The sequence below is a fragment of the Enhydra lutris genome, unplaced genomic scaffold, assembly GCF_002288905.1.
Source record: "Enhydra lutris kenyoni isolate GAN:26980312 unplaced genomic scaffold, ASM228890v2 scaffoldscaffold61, whole genome shotgun sequence".
Taxonomy (NCBI): Eukaryota; Metazoa; Chordata; class Mammalia; order Carnivora; family Mustelidae; genus Enhydra; species Enhydra lutris.
The window spans coordinates 1,165,600-1,185,306 of NW_019154145.1; the positions used below are offsets into that span (position 1 = coordinate 1,165,600).

Below are 19,707 nucleotides of genomic sequence, written 5' to 3' on the forward strand. Positions count from 1 at the left end.
TCTGGACGCCTCCAGCCTCTCCTTACAGCACTCAACTAGCCTCCGAAAATAAATGACGGAGCCGGAGGCCGAGGTAGCAGAGAAACAGGGACACGGCAGTGGGGGCGGGTCACTGCCGGCCTCACAGCTGTCACCCCGACGAGGGAACGGGGAGCGCTGGCCCAGTTGCCGCTCTGCCCCGGGGTCCGCCCTGGAGCCTTTCGCTGGGAAGTCTGCGCAGCTCACTCGTGCTCCGTGGCCAAGCCCTCCCATCCCCCCACGTGCTGGCAGACTTGCAGCCACACAGGGCCACGTGCTCCCTCACGGTCCGCTCCCTTCTGTGCCTGGCCTACGTGCACCGGAAGCAGTGGCCACAGAGCAATCCTGGAGCGTGGGGAGAAATGGTGGTTTTCATCCCTGAGCACCTGCAGGACTGCGCAGGACACCGTAGTTTCCAGGTGTCAGGATAGTTCCCGCCACACGGACGGCGCTACGCGGTGTTTCCCAAATAAGCCGGGGTGAGCCAGGGCGAGAGGCAGACCCACTGTTGAAATCGTAGTGGCCATGACATGACCTTGACATGACCATCATGCTGGCTCCCAGCCCCCCTCCCCCTGAGCCCTCTGCCGCCCACCGGCTGAGCCCTTGGACCCCACCTCCATCTGGCCTGGCTGGGGCGCCAAGGGGGTCGTGCACGCACCAGCCTGCCTCTGGCCTCACTGAGATGAGGTGAGCCACACCCGTGGGGCTCTCTCTGGGCCCCCAGCTGGAGACGCCCCCCAACCGCCCCGCGTCACACACCAGGTGGGCTGCTCTCCTGCCACGCTGCCCAGCGGCCGGGTCCCTGAGTGGCCCGGGCAAGACGCTGGCTTCCCTGCTGCTCACCCAGTCTCTGGGGACCAGGGCCCCGCTCCTAACAGGGGGTATCACTGTCTCAAGGGCGAGCTTGGCTAACACAGGGTCTGGACACTCTTACACTCACACGCTCACTCTCTCCAACCCCCAAATGTCAATCCTAATGTTGAGGCTGGGAGACGGGGCCCATGGAGGGCGCCGGGCAGAGCCTGGCTTTCCTGGAGGATGCCGCGCCCCAGGGGGCCTGCAGTCCGGGCAGAGGGGTCTGCCTGCTGCCCTCCACCGCCCGTCCTCCTCGCTTCTGAAGGACGCCGCCTGCCCCGGCCACCTGCGCCTCTCACCTGCGGCAAGAGGTGACTTCTGCTCCCGCTGGGGATGCGGCCGGGCAGCCGGATGTTGAAGAGAGCCTGGAGGGCGGCCTGAGCCGCCTGACCCTTGGCCACCTTCTTGCTGCGTCCTGAGCCTTCGAACGTCCTGCCGTCCACGCTCACGGCCATGACGAAGCTCTTGGCGCGCCGCTTCTCCGCTGGCTCCGCGAGGCACACGTAGCGCAGGCCGGAGCGCAGCTCGTTCAGCACGACCACGGGGTTCCTCTCGCCGGGGGCCGCGGGGCCCAGCCTGGGCCTGTCTGGCCGTGCCGGGCCCACCAGGTCCAGAGGGTGGCAGAGCAGCCGTCCCCGCCGGCAGGCGGACGACAGCAGCCCGGCATCGGCGGGGCGGCGGCCCGGGAAGGCCTCGCTGGGCGCGGCCGGCTCGAACTCCTTGAACAGCGTGTCAGGGAAGTCGGCCTGGTCCGAGGTGAAGTCCGTGGACGGGCCAGCGCCGCTGCCCATGGCCAGGTGGGCCTGGCAGGCGTTGGGGAACTGCACGAAGGACCTCAGGGCCAGCTCGGCCGCCCGCATCTTCGCTTTCTTCTTGGTGGGCCCCGTGCCCTCGAACGTGAGCCCGTTCACCTCCACGGCCACGGCGAAGACGGGCGCGTGCACTGGGCCGGTCTGCGACACCGTGCGGTACTGCAGGCCCGGACGCAGGTCGTGCAGCTGCACCAGCGCGTTCTTGGGCGCCACGGACCACGACAGCTTCTTCCAGATGAGCTGCAGCTTGCACAGGGAGCCGCCGTTGCCCTCCTCCAGGGGCCTCTTCCTCTTCACGCCGGGCGCGCCGCCTCTGGCCCTGTCGCCCACGGGCAGGGGCCGCGCCTCCAGGTTGCTCACGTTCCGGTTTTCCTTCACGTCGGCGCTGCTGGTACCTGCGGGCGAGAAACACAGCCGTGACCCCGGGCCCTGGCAGCTCGCGACGGACGGCAGACGGTCCCACTGCGCGGCACACCTGCGCCCTGGCGCCCACACAGCCGGCTGGCCCGGGAGCTGTGGGAACAGCACCCAGAAGTGGGGGCCGAGTGGAAGGACCTGGATTCCCAGGTGGGTCTCTCAGGGACGCGTTTCTGAGAAGAAGGCTGTTGGGGGGTGTGTGTGGGGAGCTTGGCCCCCACGTGCTGCTGCCGTCTGCTGCTCTGGGTGTGGGCTGGGACGTGTCAGGGCTGAGGCCAGCTGCCTGCCCTGGGCCCGGGTGACCCTCAGCGTTGCCCTGACCGAACGGCCCGGTGGTCCTGTCCTCCCATCTGCTGTGGGCAGCGCTGAGGGTCAGGGAGGCTGTCCCCGCCGAGGGTGGTGGTGTGGGAATGGTGTTGTCCCCGCACAGCAGAACACTGCGGGGCACCCAACTGTGTGCGCCAGCGGGCTGAGCCTCAGGAATGTGCTAGATGTTGAAAGTAATACACAGGTGAGGGTATCGCTGGTGCGCATGATACGGGCACAGCATTACAGACTGTGGGGTCCTCACACACGGGGTAAAGGTTCCAGATGTTCCTGCTTCCCCCGAGACACAAGGAGGAAACAATGTGGGCTCAGAAGGTCACTTCCTTTGTGATTGCAATGGCTCTTTGCTTCCTTCCTTTGCGAGAAATCATATGAAGTGAGTTGAGGAAAGCCATCCTTGGCTACCTGAGGGTGGTGAGTTCATGTCACGATCATTTAAGCTCCGTGGACTGGCCATCTTGGACGTCTCACGGCCGATAACGTGGTTCTGTTCTAGAAACCTCAGGCATGGATCGCTTGGGGACCAAGGGACAAGAGTCCCGATGGCTCTGCGCGTGAATGTGCCTCTGGCGCACTGACCCATCAGGTCTTCTCTGAAATCCTCCGAGGGCAGCCGCGGTGAGCAGGGCGGGCGCCGGTCACAGAGCCTCCCTCAGGCCTCCACTTCGCTGCCCTTCTTCTTCCTAAAACCCACCCCGTCTGGGGTCATGGCCCCATGTTCTGGAAGGAGCCGAGATCTGGGCTTGCTGGTCAAGATGGGAGTGTCCCGGGAACGTTCGCGGCTGCTGTAAGGTATATTTTGTGCAGAATCGTCCATTGTTTTCTTGGCTCCTTCGCAGGGTCTCCCTGCGCTGGGCTCTGGGCGGCGGTGAGGCTGTTGAGCGCGGTTGGCCCCTGGGTTCCGGCAGACCTGGGAGGCGAGGCGGCCCCCCAGGGCCAGGCAGGGCCCGTGCAGAAGTGCCCTGGAGGGGCGCCTGGGTGGCTCAGTGGGTTAAAGCCTCTGCCTTCAACTCAGGTCATGATCCCAGGGTCCTGGGATCGAGCCCCACATCGGGCTCTCTGGGCAGCGGGGAGCCTGCTTCCCCTTCTCTCTCTCTCTGCCTGCCTCTCTGCCTACTTGTGATCTCTGTCTGTCAAATAAATAAATAAAATCTTAAAAAAAAAAAAAAAAAGAAGTGCTCTGGAGTCAGGAGTGAGTTTGTTCTTGTTAGGCACGGGGAAACGTGGGGTGCTTTTTATACTGGCCTGTAGCTCGTGGGCAGACGTCGCGTGGGCTCCCCTCAGTCCTGCCCCGGAGCTGGTCTGCAGGAAGCGTGCTGGGCTCCGTGACCTCGCCCTGTGGGGTTGCTGGCGACAATATAACAGAAACGTGCCATGCGCCGGCGCAGAGAGGTGCCCTCTGTGGGGGACGCGCCCTCGGGGCTCCTGGCCGGGCCGGACGGGCTGCGGTCCCCGTTTGCGGAGACGCAGTGTTAGGTTTGTGGAGGGGACTTTGTTCCAAGGTGGGACACCGAGGGTTTTGTAGGTTAGAGGTGGATGCCCTGCATTTACAGCCTGTTTTAGTAGAAATAATCACCGTCCAAATATCAAGCACTTAATCTCTGCCTCTTTCGTTAATCACTATGCGTCCGGGGCCAGGCAGCCGGGAGCTCCGCCACGGCGGTGTTTGAGGCCAAGACACAGTAGATCAGATTAACCACGCAGTTTCTCACCCTGAACGTAGAGATGGGAAAGAAACCACAACCCAACCCAAAAAGCCCCATTCTAGATTGCGTTGAAAATGGCTGTGAGCGCTTTAATTTCTTATTGATTTCCTGCAGGTGGGGATCGCCGGGACTGTTAGCGCCCGGGAAGTGGCCAACATATCAGATGACCTCTGTTGCCTTTCGAGGCGGAAAGGGTTATCTTGGAGGAGCAGCCCTCGAGGACGGACGTTCCCCTCCACCCGCACTGACACTGCTTCTCTCCCCTCCCTTCCCTGACGCACAGCAGCCACAGCTGCCGTCTTTACCATTGTCCGTGGCACTGGCCACGGTTATCGGATTGTGGCACGGAGGCCCCTTCTATAATATCCAACAGTGAGTAATAACTGAGGCACAACGTGGGCTTCTGGACCCCGTCCCGGACGCTCTGGCACAAGCTCTGGTTCCTGCAGACGCGCAGACTGGGTTCGGATCCCCCGCCGCGGCCGAGCACTCCGTTTAACTGGCTGTGGGGTCTGAGCATGGTCGGCAGAAGCGGCAGGAGGCCGGCAGGGCAGCGGTCACCCCGCCAGCTCGGGGTTCCTGTGCACGAGAACCCACGTCCCCTTTGTGTCTCAGGGGCGTGTGACCAGGGGCAGGTCCCTTCACGTGTCCAAACTGCACTTTCTGAGAACGGCAGATGTGGGCTTGAACAGCGTGTGCCTGGGACGGTACTCCGAGCGTGCCCTGAAGGAGCCCGAGGAGGACGTTCAGCCCAAACCCTGACGTGCAGGAAACATATCTCCTTGATGGGAGCAGGATGGAGAGACGCAGACGCTCCAGCGCTATTCCTTGCTGTCTTCCCTGGAATTCTGGGACCCCCAGGAAGCAGGGTAACGGCCTCTGTCCTGTCAGAGTGTATGGGCTCCGGGTGGCTGCTGGCTGTCTCGAGGCTGGTCTGAGCACATCCCTCTGTCACGGAGCCCATGGGCCCCAGAGTGCAACACAAAACACCCCGCTTCTCTCCCTTTCGGTTGTCATCAGAGCTCCCGTGAGTCAGTGTCTGTCTGGCTCCCGACACAGTCAGAGGGAAAATAGCCTTTGTCTTCTGGGAGGCTCGGTCCCGTGGGCCGGACGGACGGACGCCTGCAGGATGCACACAGTGAGTCCCGGTCCCCAGAGGAGGGATGGCACGGGGGAGGGGAGGCTGCCTGGTGGAGGGACCCCACCCGCACTGCAGCTCCGGCTTGCAGACCCATGGGCCTGCTCTGGGACACCACACGCCACTTTGTCAGGGCCATTGGGAAAACCCGATGCCCATTTGTGGGCGTTTCGCCGCTGCAGTCCCACACAAATTTCTTATGGGACCCCAGTTCTGACTTCACAAATGCACATTTCCTTCTTCCCCAGGGAAGGGGGTCTGTCGCAGTCCCCTCCCCGACCAGGCAGTGGTTTTCACTTTGCTCTCCGCTAGCTAATAGGCTTCCCTACTCCGTTGTCAGGTGAGCCAGCAGTGGGGAGTGAGGCCATGCTGTGCAGTACCTGCCCCACACATGCTCCCTGGGCCCCGAGGCATCCAAGTGTACGGGGCTCCTTTCCCAGCTGAGTCTCCTGCTCCTGGGCCCCGTGGGCCACCACAGACCTCACAGGCGGCGTGAGCACCAGCTCCTCTGTCTGGAGACCACAGGAAAGCGTGTTGGTGGCCGAGTGGGGCACACAGAGCCTGCCGTGTGGGGCTTCTGTGTGGCTCAGGGGACGCAACCCGTGCAACTTCCCATGTGATCCGTAAATGGGGGTCCGTGAACACCCCGGGCTTCCAGGCTTTGTGCTTCCTGATGACCGATCATGGCCACCATGGAGATGACGGCTGCTCCTGCCTTGAAGGATTTGACAGAAGGGAGGCAGCCCACCCGCCTGGACTCTCTGTGGGTTCTGGGGTATAGACCTTGGCACTAGAATGTTTATTACATGATAAAAGTGATTCATTTCTGAAAACGTACTTGTCGTACACTAGGAACAGCTCAAACGGACAGGTCATACTAGGTTGTAGGAATTAGAAAGTTCTTTAATCCTACCCTGGAATTCATTCTTTCAAATAATTGCTCTACGTGCCCGTCCTAACTCCGAGACGTGCAGTGGGTTGGGCTCAGAGCGGCTCTGCAGGCAGCTCACCTCCCCGCAGGGGGCTGGACTGGGGAGTCACTTGTTCGGCGAGCCTGTCCCCACTCTCCGTGCGCGTGCGCTCGGCGTGCAGACATCAGCTAGCAGGCAGAGAGGGGGGCAGGACGGGGTGATGGGTCTGGGGGCCCAGGACGGCTCCCACCACCCCACGGAGCCCACACTGAAGGCTCATATCATGCTGGAAGATTTCTGACTTGGATCCCACATGCTTTCCCTCAGCAAAGTCCTGCTCTGAGGAAAGTGCTTGCAGCTGTCCTGTGCGCCCACACCGGCCCAGGGCGAGTTCCCTCATCCTCCTTGCGTCGAACACGAGACCTCTACCGACGGTGGCTTTGTGATTCTGAGAGTCACTCGTGTCCTTCCATTGTGGAAAGTAGAAAAAAAGCAGGTAAATAACTTCGAACTCCATTAGACGGAATGATCGCCGGCGATTCAAAGGCCGCCCAGGGCCCAAGAGACGCAGGTGAGCTATTCGCGGGAGGACGGGAAGCGGCCGTTTCCCGTCTGCGCTCACGTCGGTCCATCTCCTGGGCCCGTGAGTGCATTCTCCCTCTTGGCAAAAGGAGAGGTCCTGCGCGTGCAAGAATTGCATTTTAGTGAGAGAGTGCAGAATTTTACACTGGTGTGGCTGCAGCTAAAATTTTATTTTCCAGGCGAAATATCTCCTCCCAGAGTTAAGTCTGATCACTAGGCTGCCCTTGTGTGTTGGCACCATCCTTCAAACGTGGACAGGCCACGTGGAGGGGGAGGTCCGTGCCCGCGGTCTCACCGCGTCCAGCTCTAGCAGGCAGCTGTGCCCACGTATCGTGCATCTGCGTCACCCTGTCTGTTGTCCCCCTTTCTGGGGCCAGCCTCTGTCTGTCCTCTCCAACTAGGCAGCCAGACTTCTCCAACTAGGCACAGCACGGGGCGCTGTTCCGTGCGTGTGGCCAACAGTGGCGCCGTTGTGGCTGCAGGTGGTAGGACACCAGGACCCGGCCATCTGGTGTGCCACATTTGCATCAGATGGGGGCCCACAGGAGCGAGGCCAGTGGCCAGAGGGAGGCCCTGGTGCTTCATGGGTGAGAAGCTGCGTGGGAAGGGGGTCACTGTGGCACATCCATGCCCCGGGAGCACTGAGAGGCCACGTGGGCCGGCTTGCAGAAGCGCAGGTCTGACGCCCTATGTCAGACTAAGGTGTTTCCTTTTGAGGACGTGTCCCACGTGGTCCTGGACGTGGTGGTTGCCCCACGTCTGGGTGTGGATCAAGGAGGTTTGGTGGGTGGGTCTTCCTCCCTCCAGACCAGCAGCGCAGGGAGTGACCTGTCCTTGGGTGGCCTGGGTCAGTGGTAGGCACAGCGGTGACTGGCCAGGGCAGTGACTCAGGCCCTCTCAGCGTTTAAGGAGAAAGCTTTCCAGAGTTGCCCACTCGGGCAGGAAGCCTTGCCAACGTGCTGCTGTCTAGGACATCTGTAGCGGAAACCCACCCTATCGATGGCCGGCTTCCAGACAGGCTGAGTGTCTCCGGGCACTGACACTTGGCCCCAGCTCTGCACTTGGCAGTGGGAGCTCAGGCTCCAGGGAGGAGAGGTGCCTAGTGCCGGTGGCCATGGGAAAGCCCACCCGATGGTGCCCAGAGTGAGCCACACAGGAGCCGGCTGAGCACGCCTGCCTAACCGCGGCGCAGACACACCTGCGTCACAGGCTGCAGGGATAAAGGACACTTCCCCGTCACACTCACCTCTACCGCACAGGTGTGTGCGTGCACACGTACAGCACACATCACACATCACCACGCCCCGCTCGCCCCGCTCACTCCTCTCCCACCCCCCGAGGGCACTGCTGAGACGGTGTCGACGGTATTAGGAGGCACCGTCAGGCCATTGATTGGAGGTTTGCTCTGAACGGTGTTTGGGAACAAGGTTTTCTAAGTAAGGATTTTCCAAGCGTTGCAAAGGCTTTCTAATGTGTAACAAACAATTAAAAGTCAATCTTCCCCATAGGTTCCCACCGGTTAGGGGAAATAGCCAGCTTGTGCGTTTACTGCGTTCCAGGCCGAACGTCTTCACACACGGCCCCACACGTTCCGATCCCAACTCTGTGATTCGGGTTATGCCCGCGAGGCGCTGGGACCCGTGGCGCGGGCTCGTGGGGAGCAGGGACAGCACGCGAGAGCCCGTCCGGGAGGTCTCGCCCCATGTGGGGCTCCAGCTACGCTCAGCAGGTCCCAGCCCCCGACCGAAGGAGGCAGATTCTCCGTCTCAGCGCGTTCTCTCCTGAGTTTAGCTGAGTCGCTGCGTGCACATGTCCCGCTCAGCTTGGGGGGTGTGTGGGCGCGTGCTTGCGGCTGGCGGACGTGGTCCACATTTGTGAGGTACTTGTACTCACACGGACCGAGTCCTGGAGATTTTCCCGCTGAAACCCTGAGACAACGGACAAGTGTCTGCGAACTTGGCTGAGGAGGGGCCCTGGACGGGTGGCTCATCCTGATTTCCGCGGGACTCTGGGCCCGTCCCGCAACCCTGCTCTGCTCTGCGACTTCGATTCGGGCAGGGACGCGAGACATGCCCTCAGCCTCTGTCCTGTTGCCAGCCATGTGTCTCACCAGCTGATGGCAGAGCAGCGGCTGCGGGTCCCCCCGCGGTGTGTCCTGGTCAAGGTCCTGGGGAGTTCGAGCCTTGATCAGTCTGCACCGTCACACTTGGCGGAAGGACAGCCCATCGGTGAGGTCATATTGAAATGCAGGAGGGATCTGTGTGGTCTGGGGTTTGGGAATGTGCCGGTCACGTCCAAGAGCCCCACCCCCACACACCAGCCCTGCCCCCCCCCAGGGGGTCCCTGTGGTCTCCGCAGGGGGCCGCTCGGAGTCCCTCCGCACTGCACTGCTCTGCTGCCTCCCGGGTTCCTTTACGAGCCAGGAATGCCTCAACAGGTAGGCACCCGTCCAGCCTTTCCCTTGTTAAGTAATTGAACAAACTGTGCTCATTTCCCTCCCTCCCTCCCTCCCTCCCTCCCTCCCTCTTTTCTTTCCTCCCTCCCTTCCTCCTTTCCTTTTGAAGGGGAAAAACAATGGAAAGAGAGGAGAGGGGTGCAGGAGAACGGATTTTTCCCCCTACAATCCCTGGGGTTCTCAATTATATAGTCACTACAAATGTCCTGCTCCGCAGGTGGGGACAGGATTCCAGGTGGGATGGGATTCTAGGTGAGGAGGGGATTTCATGGCAGGGAAGGGATTCTGGGTGGAGACAGGATTTGGGTGGGGACAGGATCCTTGGTGGGGATGGGATTCTGGGTGGGGATGCGATTCACTTTGGGGAAGGGGTTCAGGGAGGGGGTAGGGGAGCGGGAGCAGAGTCTCCTGCTCCGGGAAGCCCAGACAGTCCCCCCATGACTCCGAGGTCTCAGTGTTTGGGGACATTAGAGGGCACCCCTCTGCGCATGGGGAAACTGCTTACTTAGACGGTCTTCGTCTTCTGTGTTCGTGGCCCCGGGACTTAAGTGCTTGAAGGGAGTGATGAAGGCTGACAACATGCTTACTTTGTCTGGAAAGAAAAGAAGAACAGGAAATGCACTTTTGACATCGAGTTTCAGAAAAACTCAATGCTCTCCTACGTTCTTATCACCCAGGGTTCGGGCAAGGGAGGCCAAACGCTCACTTTGGTTTCAGCCACTTCCTTCTGGTTCAGTCTTTTATTGAATTTCTGACAGCATTTTTATCAAACTCCTCTCTCCATTCAATTTTCAACTTCACGATTTCCATCTTTCTTCTTTTCTCATTTTCGGCATCTCCCCTCTTGTTCTGTGTCCCTCAAAACTCAGTGATCGTCTCTGGGGCAACAACCCTGCATGAGCTCCTGGGCCGCCAGGTGGGGCGCAGAGGGGAGGTGAAACGAGTGAAGCAAGGAGAAGCTGTAGTTAACGAGACACCGATACAGACACCGATACAGTCGAGACCGTTTCTCGCGTGAGTGGAGAACCTGCTTTGTGGGCTTGAAGTGCAGCCCTGGGGGGGCCTCGTCAAAGCCTGGAGTGCGCTCAGCGTGCGTCTGGGCAGCGGGAGGGGCGGTGGCACAGGAGGGAGAGGTGCGGGCGGAGGCCCCTCTGTTCCTCCTGCAGACGGACGCGCGACGGAGCAGGGACAGGGCCCGAGAGCACGCCCTCTGCCTGCACCCTGGTGGGGGGTGGGGAGGCAACAGCTGTCCTGAGTCCGCCCTGGGGTGGGCAGCTGGACCCAGGGTAACACTGCTCATGACCTACAGTCCCCGCGGTCTCCCTCTTAAACGGAGACATCGGGGAATTGTGGGACGGGAATGCACTTGGGAGACATTAAAAAAGGACAAACAAAGGGGCCGAAGGAAAAGCTCCTTTCTGTAGAGATTCCGCCGACTGAATCCAACCTCAGCGGCTAGGAGCACTTGTCCACGTGGGAGCCTACTCCAGGGCAGAGGAGAGCGTGTCCAGGGACGGCACACGCAGTCCTCCCCATTCTCAGACACCCGCCTGCTCCCCTGCGTCCTGGGGCCAAGACGGGGGCCTTCCCAGGGTCCTGGTGGTTCTTGTGTCTGGCCTGGCCCTGGGGGCTGAGCTACTTTGCCAAGGGGGCACTTCTGTTGCCAGGAATCCGCTGGCGCTGGAGGGCCGGGTCTTTGGTGCCTCCCGTGCCAGCGCCTGCCTCTGTCCTGGGGAAGGGGGACGGCCGCCTCATGGGCTCCCTTTGTGCACACATCTGAGTGTGATTTTGCGTGAAAACCTCAGCCGGGGTTTCATCTGCAGTCGGCCTTCGGGCGCTCGGCCGGGGGCAATGTGCTCTTTTTCTTGCAATTCTGAGCCTGTTTTCTCTTTACCCAAGCTTTCCAGAGGCCCGGGGAGTTCACACTGAAATCCATTCAGGAGCCTGTTAACAGCTGGCGTTTCCAGTAGGGACGGCAACGATACAATGTTCACTCAGAGAGAACAATAAATAACTCAAATGTAAAACGCCTGCTCTTTCTTCATCCTACGGATGAGAAGTCGCAGCCAGGGAGGTTGGGCTCTCCCAGGCCCTCTCAGCCCAAGCTAGTTTACTACACGGGAATGAAACCTCTTGCTTGAGTTATAATTTCATTAAGGGCACCCAATAATGTTACACAAAGAGTGTGAAGCTCAAGTGATTTAGTCTGGGGCATCTTGAAATGAAATTACATTTTTCTAATAAAGCAGGGCGACCAGCCAAACACCCACAAAAGCACACGAAACCGTTTCAGAGCTTGCCTTAGCAAAATTACAAACTAGTCGAAACTGTTTCAGATCCTCAAAGTCCTTGCGTTCTAGGCTTCCCAGACCGGGCAGACAGAAGCAGCCGACCCGGGTTAGACAAACCCTGGGCACTTACTCAGTTTCTGTAAATCCCTAGCACCGTGGGGCGGGCCAGGCTTCAAGCCTAAAAGAGCATCCAGTATGTCTGAAGTGCAGATCGAGGCAAAGGCCTTGGACAGACATTTCTCCAAGGAGGGCATCAGATGGCCAGCGGACCTGACCCACTCATCCGCGGGGCCATCAGCTCACGGCCGCCGTGGGCCACCAGCTCACAGCTGTGCATGGATGGGGCACGTGACATACCAGCACATCCACTTCTGGGTCTACACACAAAAGAATGGAAAGCACGGTCTCACAGAGCTTTCCGCACCCTCGAGCGCCCCTGACACGAGGATGGATGACGCGATGTAGCCTGTGTGCACAACGGAATATTATCCCATGTGACCAAGCTCGAGGCCATGACATGGACGGAGGTGAGCCAGGCCCTGCAGGACAACAGACACGGCGGGGCCCATGCATCTGAGGTCCCCAGAGGAGTCAGACCCAGAGACATAGAAGATGCAGTGGTGGGAGCCAGTGGCTGGGCGACGAGGGGACCCGGTGTGTGATGGGGACGGAGTTTCAGTTAGAGAAAAGAAGAAAGTTCTGGAGGTGGATGGTGGTGACGGTCACACCACAAGCCGCCCAACAACATGCTTGTAAATGGTCAGTACGGCAGGTTTTACCTTCTGTGTGTTTCCCCCCAATTTAGTAAGTCACATTTAACAGGACGTTCAGAATTCTATCTGAACCTCTTTTATGCCCCAGCAACTCCTCCAGCTCAAACACACCAGCCTGCTCAAGGCAGGACGCCTGGAGAGCGGCGAGCCTGTTTGCTGGGCCTACCCGCTCTTCCGGAGGCTCGCCTGCCGTCACCGCCTCTGTGCCAAGAGGGGGCAGGTGGCAGCCTAGGCCCATCATTAGGGAGGATGGCAGGAATTGCATTTTTTGTTTAGAAAAATTACTACAAGAATGATTGGATGCCAGCGTCTTAGCTGGCGGCTGTCTCCTTACACATGGTGTCCGCGTGGGGCTGTGCTGGGCTCACCCCAGTCCCGAGACCGGCTCGTGCGGGTTCTGGATGGAAAACAGCCTGTGCCCATCTACTGTGCTCCCTTCTGGACATCTGGGGTCCACTGAGAGAAGCTGGGTCCCGCCTGCCCTGCACCCCATTGTAAAGTCTGGAAGATGGAGAAGGTGTTTCTGTAGGGGGAGTATCCGGAAGGGGGGCTGGGCACGCCCCACACCAGCTGGAAATGGACCCCCGAGAGCAGTGGCCCTGGACTGTCCTCCAGCCAAGCGCCACTTCCAGCAAAGGCCTGGCGGCCACGGGCCAACCAAGAATTTCCGATGTGTCTCCCAAGCGACCCAGGACATTTGCATTGGAAGCTCGTTGCTGTTTGCAAAATAAATGGCCAGTACCTCGCGGGCAGTAGCTCTTCCCCGGAACCCCGTGAGATCACGTTTGTCAAGGATATTGATAACCAAGAACAAATACGATTTGCACGTGGCCTGAAGACTGATAAACAGGCCAGAGCGAAATAGCTTTCAGGAATGCCGCCATACTGAGACGCTCACCAGCTTCCAACAGAGATCTCCAAGTACTGTGCTGGGCTGAAGGAAGTCTTACAGACAAATAGTGTGGAAAGAACTCGACACCAGCTTGGGGAAAGGAACTCTGAGCTCTCCCTCATATCATACCTGAAAATTGTCACAAAAGGGGTCATAAACCCAAACGTAAAAGCTGTAAAGATAAAACTCGTGGAAGAAAATACTGAGACTCTCAGGGTGCTTGTGGAGGCAGGCTCCTTAGGATGCAGAAAGCACTAACCATAAAAAAAATAGTTTTCATCAAAATTAAAAATTAAATATTTCAGCTTGCTGAAATTCACTTTTAAGAAAACGAAAAATGAGCCCCAGGTTGGGATAATAGATGTATGATCAAGATGACTGATTTGTATCCAGAATATAAGAACTCTTCCAACTTAATAATAAAGGGTAGAAAGATCCAAATTTTTAAAAATGGGCAAAACACTTGAACAGAAACTCGACAAGGGAGAACATGCAGAAGCCAATGATAAGCGTCCCGAAGGGCTCCACGGCACCGCCCGTTGGGGAAACAGACCTGTGTCAGGACACACCCACCGGGACAGCCCGATGCGGGCAGGGAATTAGGACTCTCGTCCACCAGTAACTCTGGGAGAACTTGGGCTGTATACACCAATCCCACTTCTAGATATTTACCCGAGGAAAAGGAAATACATATGCCAAAAAAGAAAAAGATTTGTATAAGACTGTTTAGGGAGATTTTATCCATTACAGCTCAGAATTAGGAACGTCCTGCTTACCCGTCAACAGAAGAATGGGTACATGAATTGGGCTACGTTTATAGGACGGGGAACTATCAACAGTGGAGACAACGGACGTCGTAAAATGTATTACGATACGGATGAATCTTGGAAACGTTATACTGAGCAAGAGAGATCTTGGCACAACAAGAAGGTGCTAATGAACTCCATTTATGTGATGTTCCCCAGCAGGCAGACGGCTCCCTGGAGAGAGGAGTCAGAGGGGTCCTCCCGGGTCAGGTGCTGGCTGCTGGGCAGGCCTGGGGGTTTCTTTCTGAGATGATGTGTTACGTGTGTGTACCCGTTTGTCATGAGTCCTAACACGCACAGGCTGCGTGTCTCCGGGTCTGCACGGAGTTTTGCAGCGCACGAGAAGGCCTGATTCTCCAAGAAGATGAGGCTCTCTTTTGGCAATTTCTGGATGGGTGACAGTCACGAGGGGCCTTGAAAGGGTTCGAGCAAGCAGGTGACCAGCCTGTACTAGGTTTGCCGCTCCTTCGCTGTATGGGCTGGGCCACGGCTTCCCCGGAAGTTTGTGCTGTAGCCCTGACTCCCAGGGCTTCAGAAGGGGACCATATTTGGAGACGGGGTCCTTACAGAGATGGCTAAGGTAAGATGAGGTCACCAGGTGGGCCCTCATCTAGTCTGACTGGTGACTTCTAGGAAGAGGAGAGCAGGACGCAGACATGTGCAGAGGGACGACCACGAGAGGACACGGGGAAGAGATGACATCCACGTGCCCAGGACAAAGGCCTCGGGAGACACCAGACCTGCCCACACCTGCACCTTTGGATCCCCGCCCCCAGGACGCGGGACAGTAAAAGTCCGCTGTGGGAGCCCCCAGGCCGGGGTGTTGGGGCCCAGCCTGTGCTGACAGCCACACTCACTCAACAGTCCTTTACTAAATGCAAGTAGTTGCGCACCTCCTCCATGGTTTTGAACTCTGATGCCAGGGAAGGCTACTGCAGGGAGACTGCTCCTGGCCAGGGGATCTAGACGTCAGGCGAGGCATCCTTCGGGAGGTGACTCAGTCGCTGAGACCCAGTAGGTAATAAGAGCACATCCCGTGTATTGAACCAGGAGATCTGCTCCAGAGTCAGGAAACCCTTGCTGCAAGGATGAGTGTGGGATTATCCAAGTTAGGGCAGGGAGAGCCAACAGGAACAGAAGTAGCGGCTCGCGCAAAGGCCCTGGGTAAGTGCACCAGCATCTTGGTACCCGTGCCTGTGAGGACATGACGTGTGGCTGTCAAGGACTTGTACGGCACAAATCAGAGGTCTCTTAGGGACGCCGTCCCTTTCTCAGAGTGGTATCCCCAAGGCATGCTGTCCCGCTCCTCGACGGCTTCCCTCAGTCACAGCACTGAGACGTCCCCACGCCAGCTTGTCCACACCCCAGTCTAGGTCTTTAATCAGGCCACCGTCACGGCACTACGAACAGTCCGGCAGACCGGACAGACACTTTGGGCTTGACGTGTGTGCCGCATTCCGGAAGCCTGGCTTATTTTTGGAAGCCGTGGAGAAACAGACAAGCCCGCACCAGAGTGCGCCGTGTGATTCGCGGGCAAAGACACAGATGGTCTGACAAGTGATTGACAGACCAAGGTGACTCTTGGCCACAAAGTGTATTTACGATTTAAATATCCGCATGGAAAGGTGTGTGTTCACATTCCACTTAGAGACACTCACAGCCTTCCAGATTATCTGGCTTTGCAGTCTAGACCCGGTCTTCATCCGATGGTCCGTCTGGGGGTGGAGGCATGCAGGAGCGCGGCCGTCACTCTACGGCAGCGGTCAGCCGTCTCTCCGCTGCGGGACAGCCGGCGGTGTCAGACCTAACGGCCGTCCAGCCTGGACACGGTCTTTGCCACCATCCCTGTTTGTGGCAGAAAGTCCACACCAGGAACGGGTTTACGGTGAGGGAGGGGTGCAGCTGGGACTCTCAGACCCCGAGGGCGTGAGGAAGGCTGCACTTCTTCCAGAAGAGTCTCCTTCCGTTGGAGCCACGAGGTCGGAGTTCGTCAGAGGCCCCCTTCAGCAGACGGCGTGCAGAGCATGTCTGCTCCCCGTCTCCGAACAGGTGTATGGGAAGGTCTACAAAGGCAGTTGGACTGTGGCTCTGGTCAGGAATTCTAGGAGCGAAATATCTGGAGGCTGGAAATTCCCACAAAATAAAAATGTGACCCTATAGACCTGCACAGGCGCTCCAAGGACTGCAGGCAGAGAACCAGAGACACGACGAGAGTGTAACCCTCTGTGAATAAGACCTCGTCCTACATCGGCCGGCATTTCTTGTCCCTCTAGACCTGTTTCTGCTCTACGTGCTTCTTCAAACTTGTTGATTCCTTATGGGTCCTTGGTCTTCCTTTCTTGGCATCCTCTGGCCTCCCTGTCCTCTTTTTGTTGGAGACGTGCTAAACCAACGTCCTTTCATTTTACAATGTCACCTTCTGATTTAACATTTGATAGTAAGATCGCCGGATTAGTGTTCTCTGGCCACGAGCATTCCTCTCCTTCCCAGCTCCCACCTTCCTGTGCTAGCGCCTGCCACCCTGGACCACTGCATCTGTGAGGGACTGGAAGCTTCCGGGGCTGCCGTCACGGACTCAAGGTCACCCGATTTTCTGAGTCGTGCATCTGTCAGGTGGAAACTGCTGCTCTGCAGAAATGCTGTGAATTGTGCGTCCACGCCGGTTAACTGTACGGGTCCCCTTGACCAGGCCCTGGGAGCCCCGACATCCGGCCATACGTGATTCCGAAGCGTCTGTGAGGGAGTTTCTCATCGAGACCAGCATTCAGATCGGAGAACCGAGTGAAGCAGGGTCCTTGCTGTGAGGGTGGGCTTCACCGAATCAGTCAAGGACCGCACAGCCGTAGAGGTGGAGGAGGGAGGGCTGTCTGCCAGCTGCGGGGCTGGGACAGCCGTCCTCCCTGCGCTCCCTGCTCACGGGCCTTCCAGCTGCCTCACCTCCTGCACCCCCGCCTGGCACGCTCTTCCCGCTCTACGACGGGCTGAGTCGGTCTCTTCTAGTCTCTCGGACTCTGCGGGCTCTGTCTCGGTGAGGGACTCTGGTACGCGCTCCTGCCCCCGCGATGTGGCTCTTCTTGCCCACGCCCCCAGCACAGCAGAGCCCAGAGCGTCAGCGCAGTCTGTTGCCTCTTGCTTCCTCCCAGCTACGGGCCAGCCTCGTCCCCTTCCTGGAGCGTGTGGGGACGGGGCGTGCGCTTTGGAGCACGCTGTCCGCGGCCGTGGGTGGCAGCCAGCGTCCCCAGACCTCTGCATGCGGGGGCGTGTTTCCCCGTCCGAGGGGGGCTCGGGACCGTGCGCAGCAGCCCCACCACGTTTTGGCTGTGGTCCCAGTAGGTCCCAGGCGGTCCCAGGTGGCCCGGCGTGGCTATGACTGGCATTTCCTTGATGACAGGTGTCCCTGCTTGTGTGATACGGCCTTGGCCATCCTGCTCGTGGACAAAGCTCATGGCGGGGAGCCCAGGGGCAGTGGTGCCCCTCCGATGCCAAGGCCGGCTTTCTCACTTCCTGCCAGACGTCCTACCGGACTGTTTCGGGCGTGTTTCTGAGTCAGTCTGCTTACACCTGGACGAGCGTCTCTGGCCGGAAACCAGCGTTCCTGGGTGTCTCTGCCCACGTGGGGCCTGGCGCCCAGGGCTCGAGACCAGAAAGCCCCAGCCACTGCGCTCACCTGTCCCCTCATGCTCCATGTGACCTGGTGCCCAGCCCGACGAGTATGCCCCCAGCCGCCCCTGCATCCCTGCCCTGCTCTCCCTGTCCACCCCTCCCCGCCAGCTTCTGCGGAGACCCCCAGTGGCTCTCGGTGAGATCCTGCAGGCCAGCAGGTGGCAGAGCGCCCAGGACCTCGTGGTGTCCGCGGGTCTGAGCGGCAGGAGAGGCAGGGGGGCGGTGGGTGGGACAGGAGTGCACCAGCCCCAGGGGCCCCATTCCCCAAGCAGGGCTGTGAGGCCCACGCTGGAGTGTGTGGCCTCCTCCAGGGAGGTGACTATCTATGGAGGCTGCCACACAGGGCTTCCAGGGGACGGCGCTCACAGAATGGAGGGTCCTTCCTGTCCGCAGGCTGAACAGGCCTTTCTGAAGCCCCCCTCGGGGACCCGGCAGGACAGCTGATGAGGCCAACCCCATGCGTCTCCGTGCTTGATGCTGTCGACGGTCCTGACCGCGCCTCGCTGGTGGTGGGGGCTCTGGTGGTCGTGTGAGGAGCATGGGGAGCTCGCCACCCTCCCTGTGGCCTGTGCCCTCGCCCCGTCCGGGGCTCCTCCAGTCTACCGCCCACGCCTCGTGCCGGGCTGTCACCATGGGGCTCCAGAAGAGCTCCTCCTTGGCCGGACCGTGAACTCAAGGGTCAGCAGGGCACCTGGGCAGGGTGTCGGGCCCCCTTCCACCGACAAGTGGGGGAGGTCTGCCCCGTCGCCTGACCTCCTCGCGTCCCTGTCCCCTCGTGTGTGACATGCAGGCATCTCCACGTGTGTCAGGGCTGTGGCTGAGACCGAGTGAGGCACACAGGGGACGCAGCACGCGGGCCTGACCAGGAACAGGCTCCCGAGAGCCGCCAGCTGTGATTGGCTCAGATGCCACGGCAAAGCCGGGCCGTCTCCCAGGATACGTCACCTCGTTAGACATTTGGTGACTCCGGGATTCCTGAAGTCAGCCGGACCTGGCATGATTTTTACTTTATTTTCTTATGTTAGTTTTAGCATTTGAGGCATTGAAGTGAGCTTGTTTAAAAACAGGAAATAAGATATCACGGAACCTCCTGGCAGGCCCCCCATCCCCCGCTGACTTTGGTAAGCCCCACTGTCAACACTCGCGTCTTCCGTGCTGTTTGAAATTTGCTAGTTCCTCATCTCTTCTAGGAATCATACATTCTAGCAAGCGCTTGCTTCGAGAGCAAGTCATAGTGTTAGGATCTGAACCTGCACGTCTGGGTTTGATGATTGCCCATAGAGCAGAGCTCCTGGCTGCTGTGTGTAAATGCTGTGTATTGTTTGCGAGCTACGAGCTCGTCCGCGCTGTGGTGCCGGGCGCGGTCATCTGTGCTATTCTCGTGTGGCGGGTCCCATCCTGACGTCCCACAGCCCACAGCCCTCGCCCCTGTCCCCTCCCGCCCCATCCCCTCCCGCCCCCGTGCCACGCTGTCCGTATCAGGTGCTGCCCTGGACAGTCTAGGCCACGCGGACCCCGCCTGTCGTTCCTGGACTCCAGCGTTCCCTCTGGCGGCAAAGGGACGTGGAGCGCTTGCTGTGCCCCCTGAGCCTAGGACACCCCGGAACAGTCCGGAACAGTCGAGAATGCCCCGATCGTGACTTTCTGTGCGGGCTGCCTCACCGCGCTTGTGGGGCGTGTCCTACTCACTTGCCTGGCCGTGTCTCCAGCCTCGCGTTGGGCTCATGGGCAGACCCGACTCTGTGCTCACGAGAGGACCCTGCAGTTGGCCGAGGAGCGCGTCTCGCTGTGGCCCTCCGCGGGGTCCTCCTGGTCTTCTCGACTCCACGCCCTTTCCCTCGTGCTGAGCTCCCGCCGAGGTTCGGGGCGTCCAGGCCTGCTGCGGGGTCTTGGCCTGTTCGCGCCCCGTCACGCTGCTCAGGAGCACCCAGTCGTGCTGCATGGGGGCTCCTGCCCCGACCGGCTGCTGACTGCCCAGCCGCCTGTGCTCAGGGGTTCCCTGACACTGTGTCGGGGACCACCAGCCAGAACCGACCGGCTAAGGCTGACCCGTGTCTG

General features: G+C 59.5%; 1 protein-coding gene across 1 annotated transcript in view; it reads right to left on the reverse strand.

The window, feature by feature from the left end:
* The window catches only part of LOC111158639 (adenosine deaminase, RNA specific B2 (inactive)), a 353,724-nt gene that overhangs the window by 100,334 nt on the left and 233,683 nt on the right, over positions 1–19,707 (reverse strand). The window contains exons 2-3 of the mRNA XM_022520804.1: positions 9,730–9,816; positions 1,176–2,083 (exon numbers count right to left, since the gene is read on the reverse strand). Coding sequence (XP_022376512.1) covers positions 1,176–2,083; positions 9,730–9,816 — 995 coding nt within the window. The remainder of the gene's footprint in view (positions 1–1,175; positions 2,084–9,729; positions 9,817–19,707) is intronic.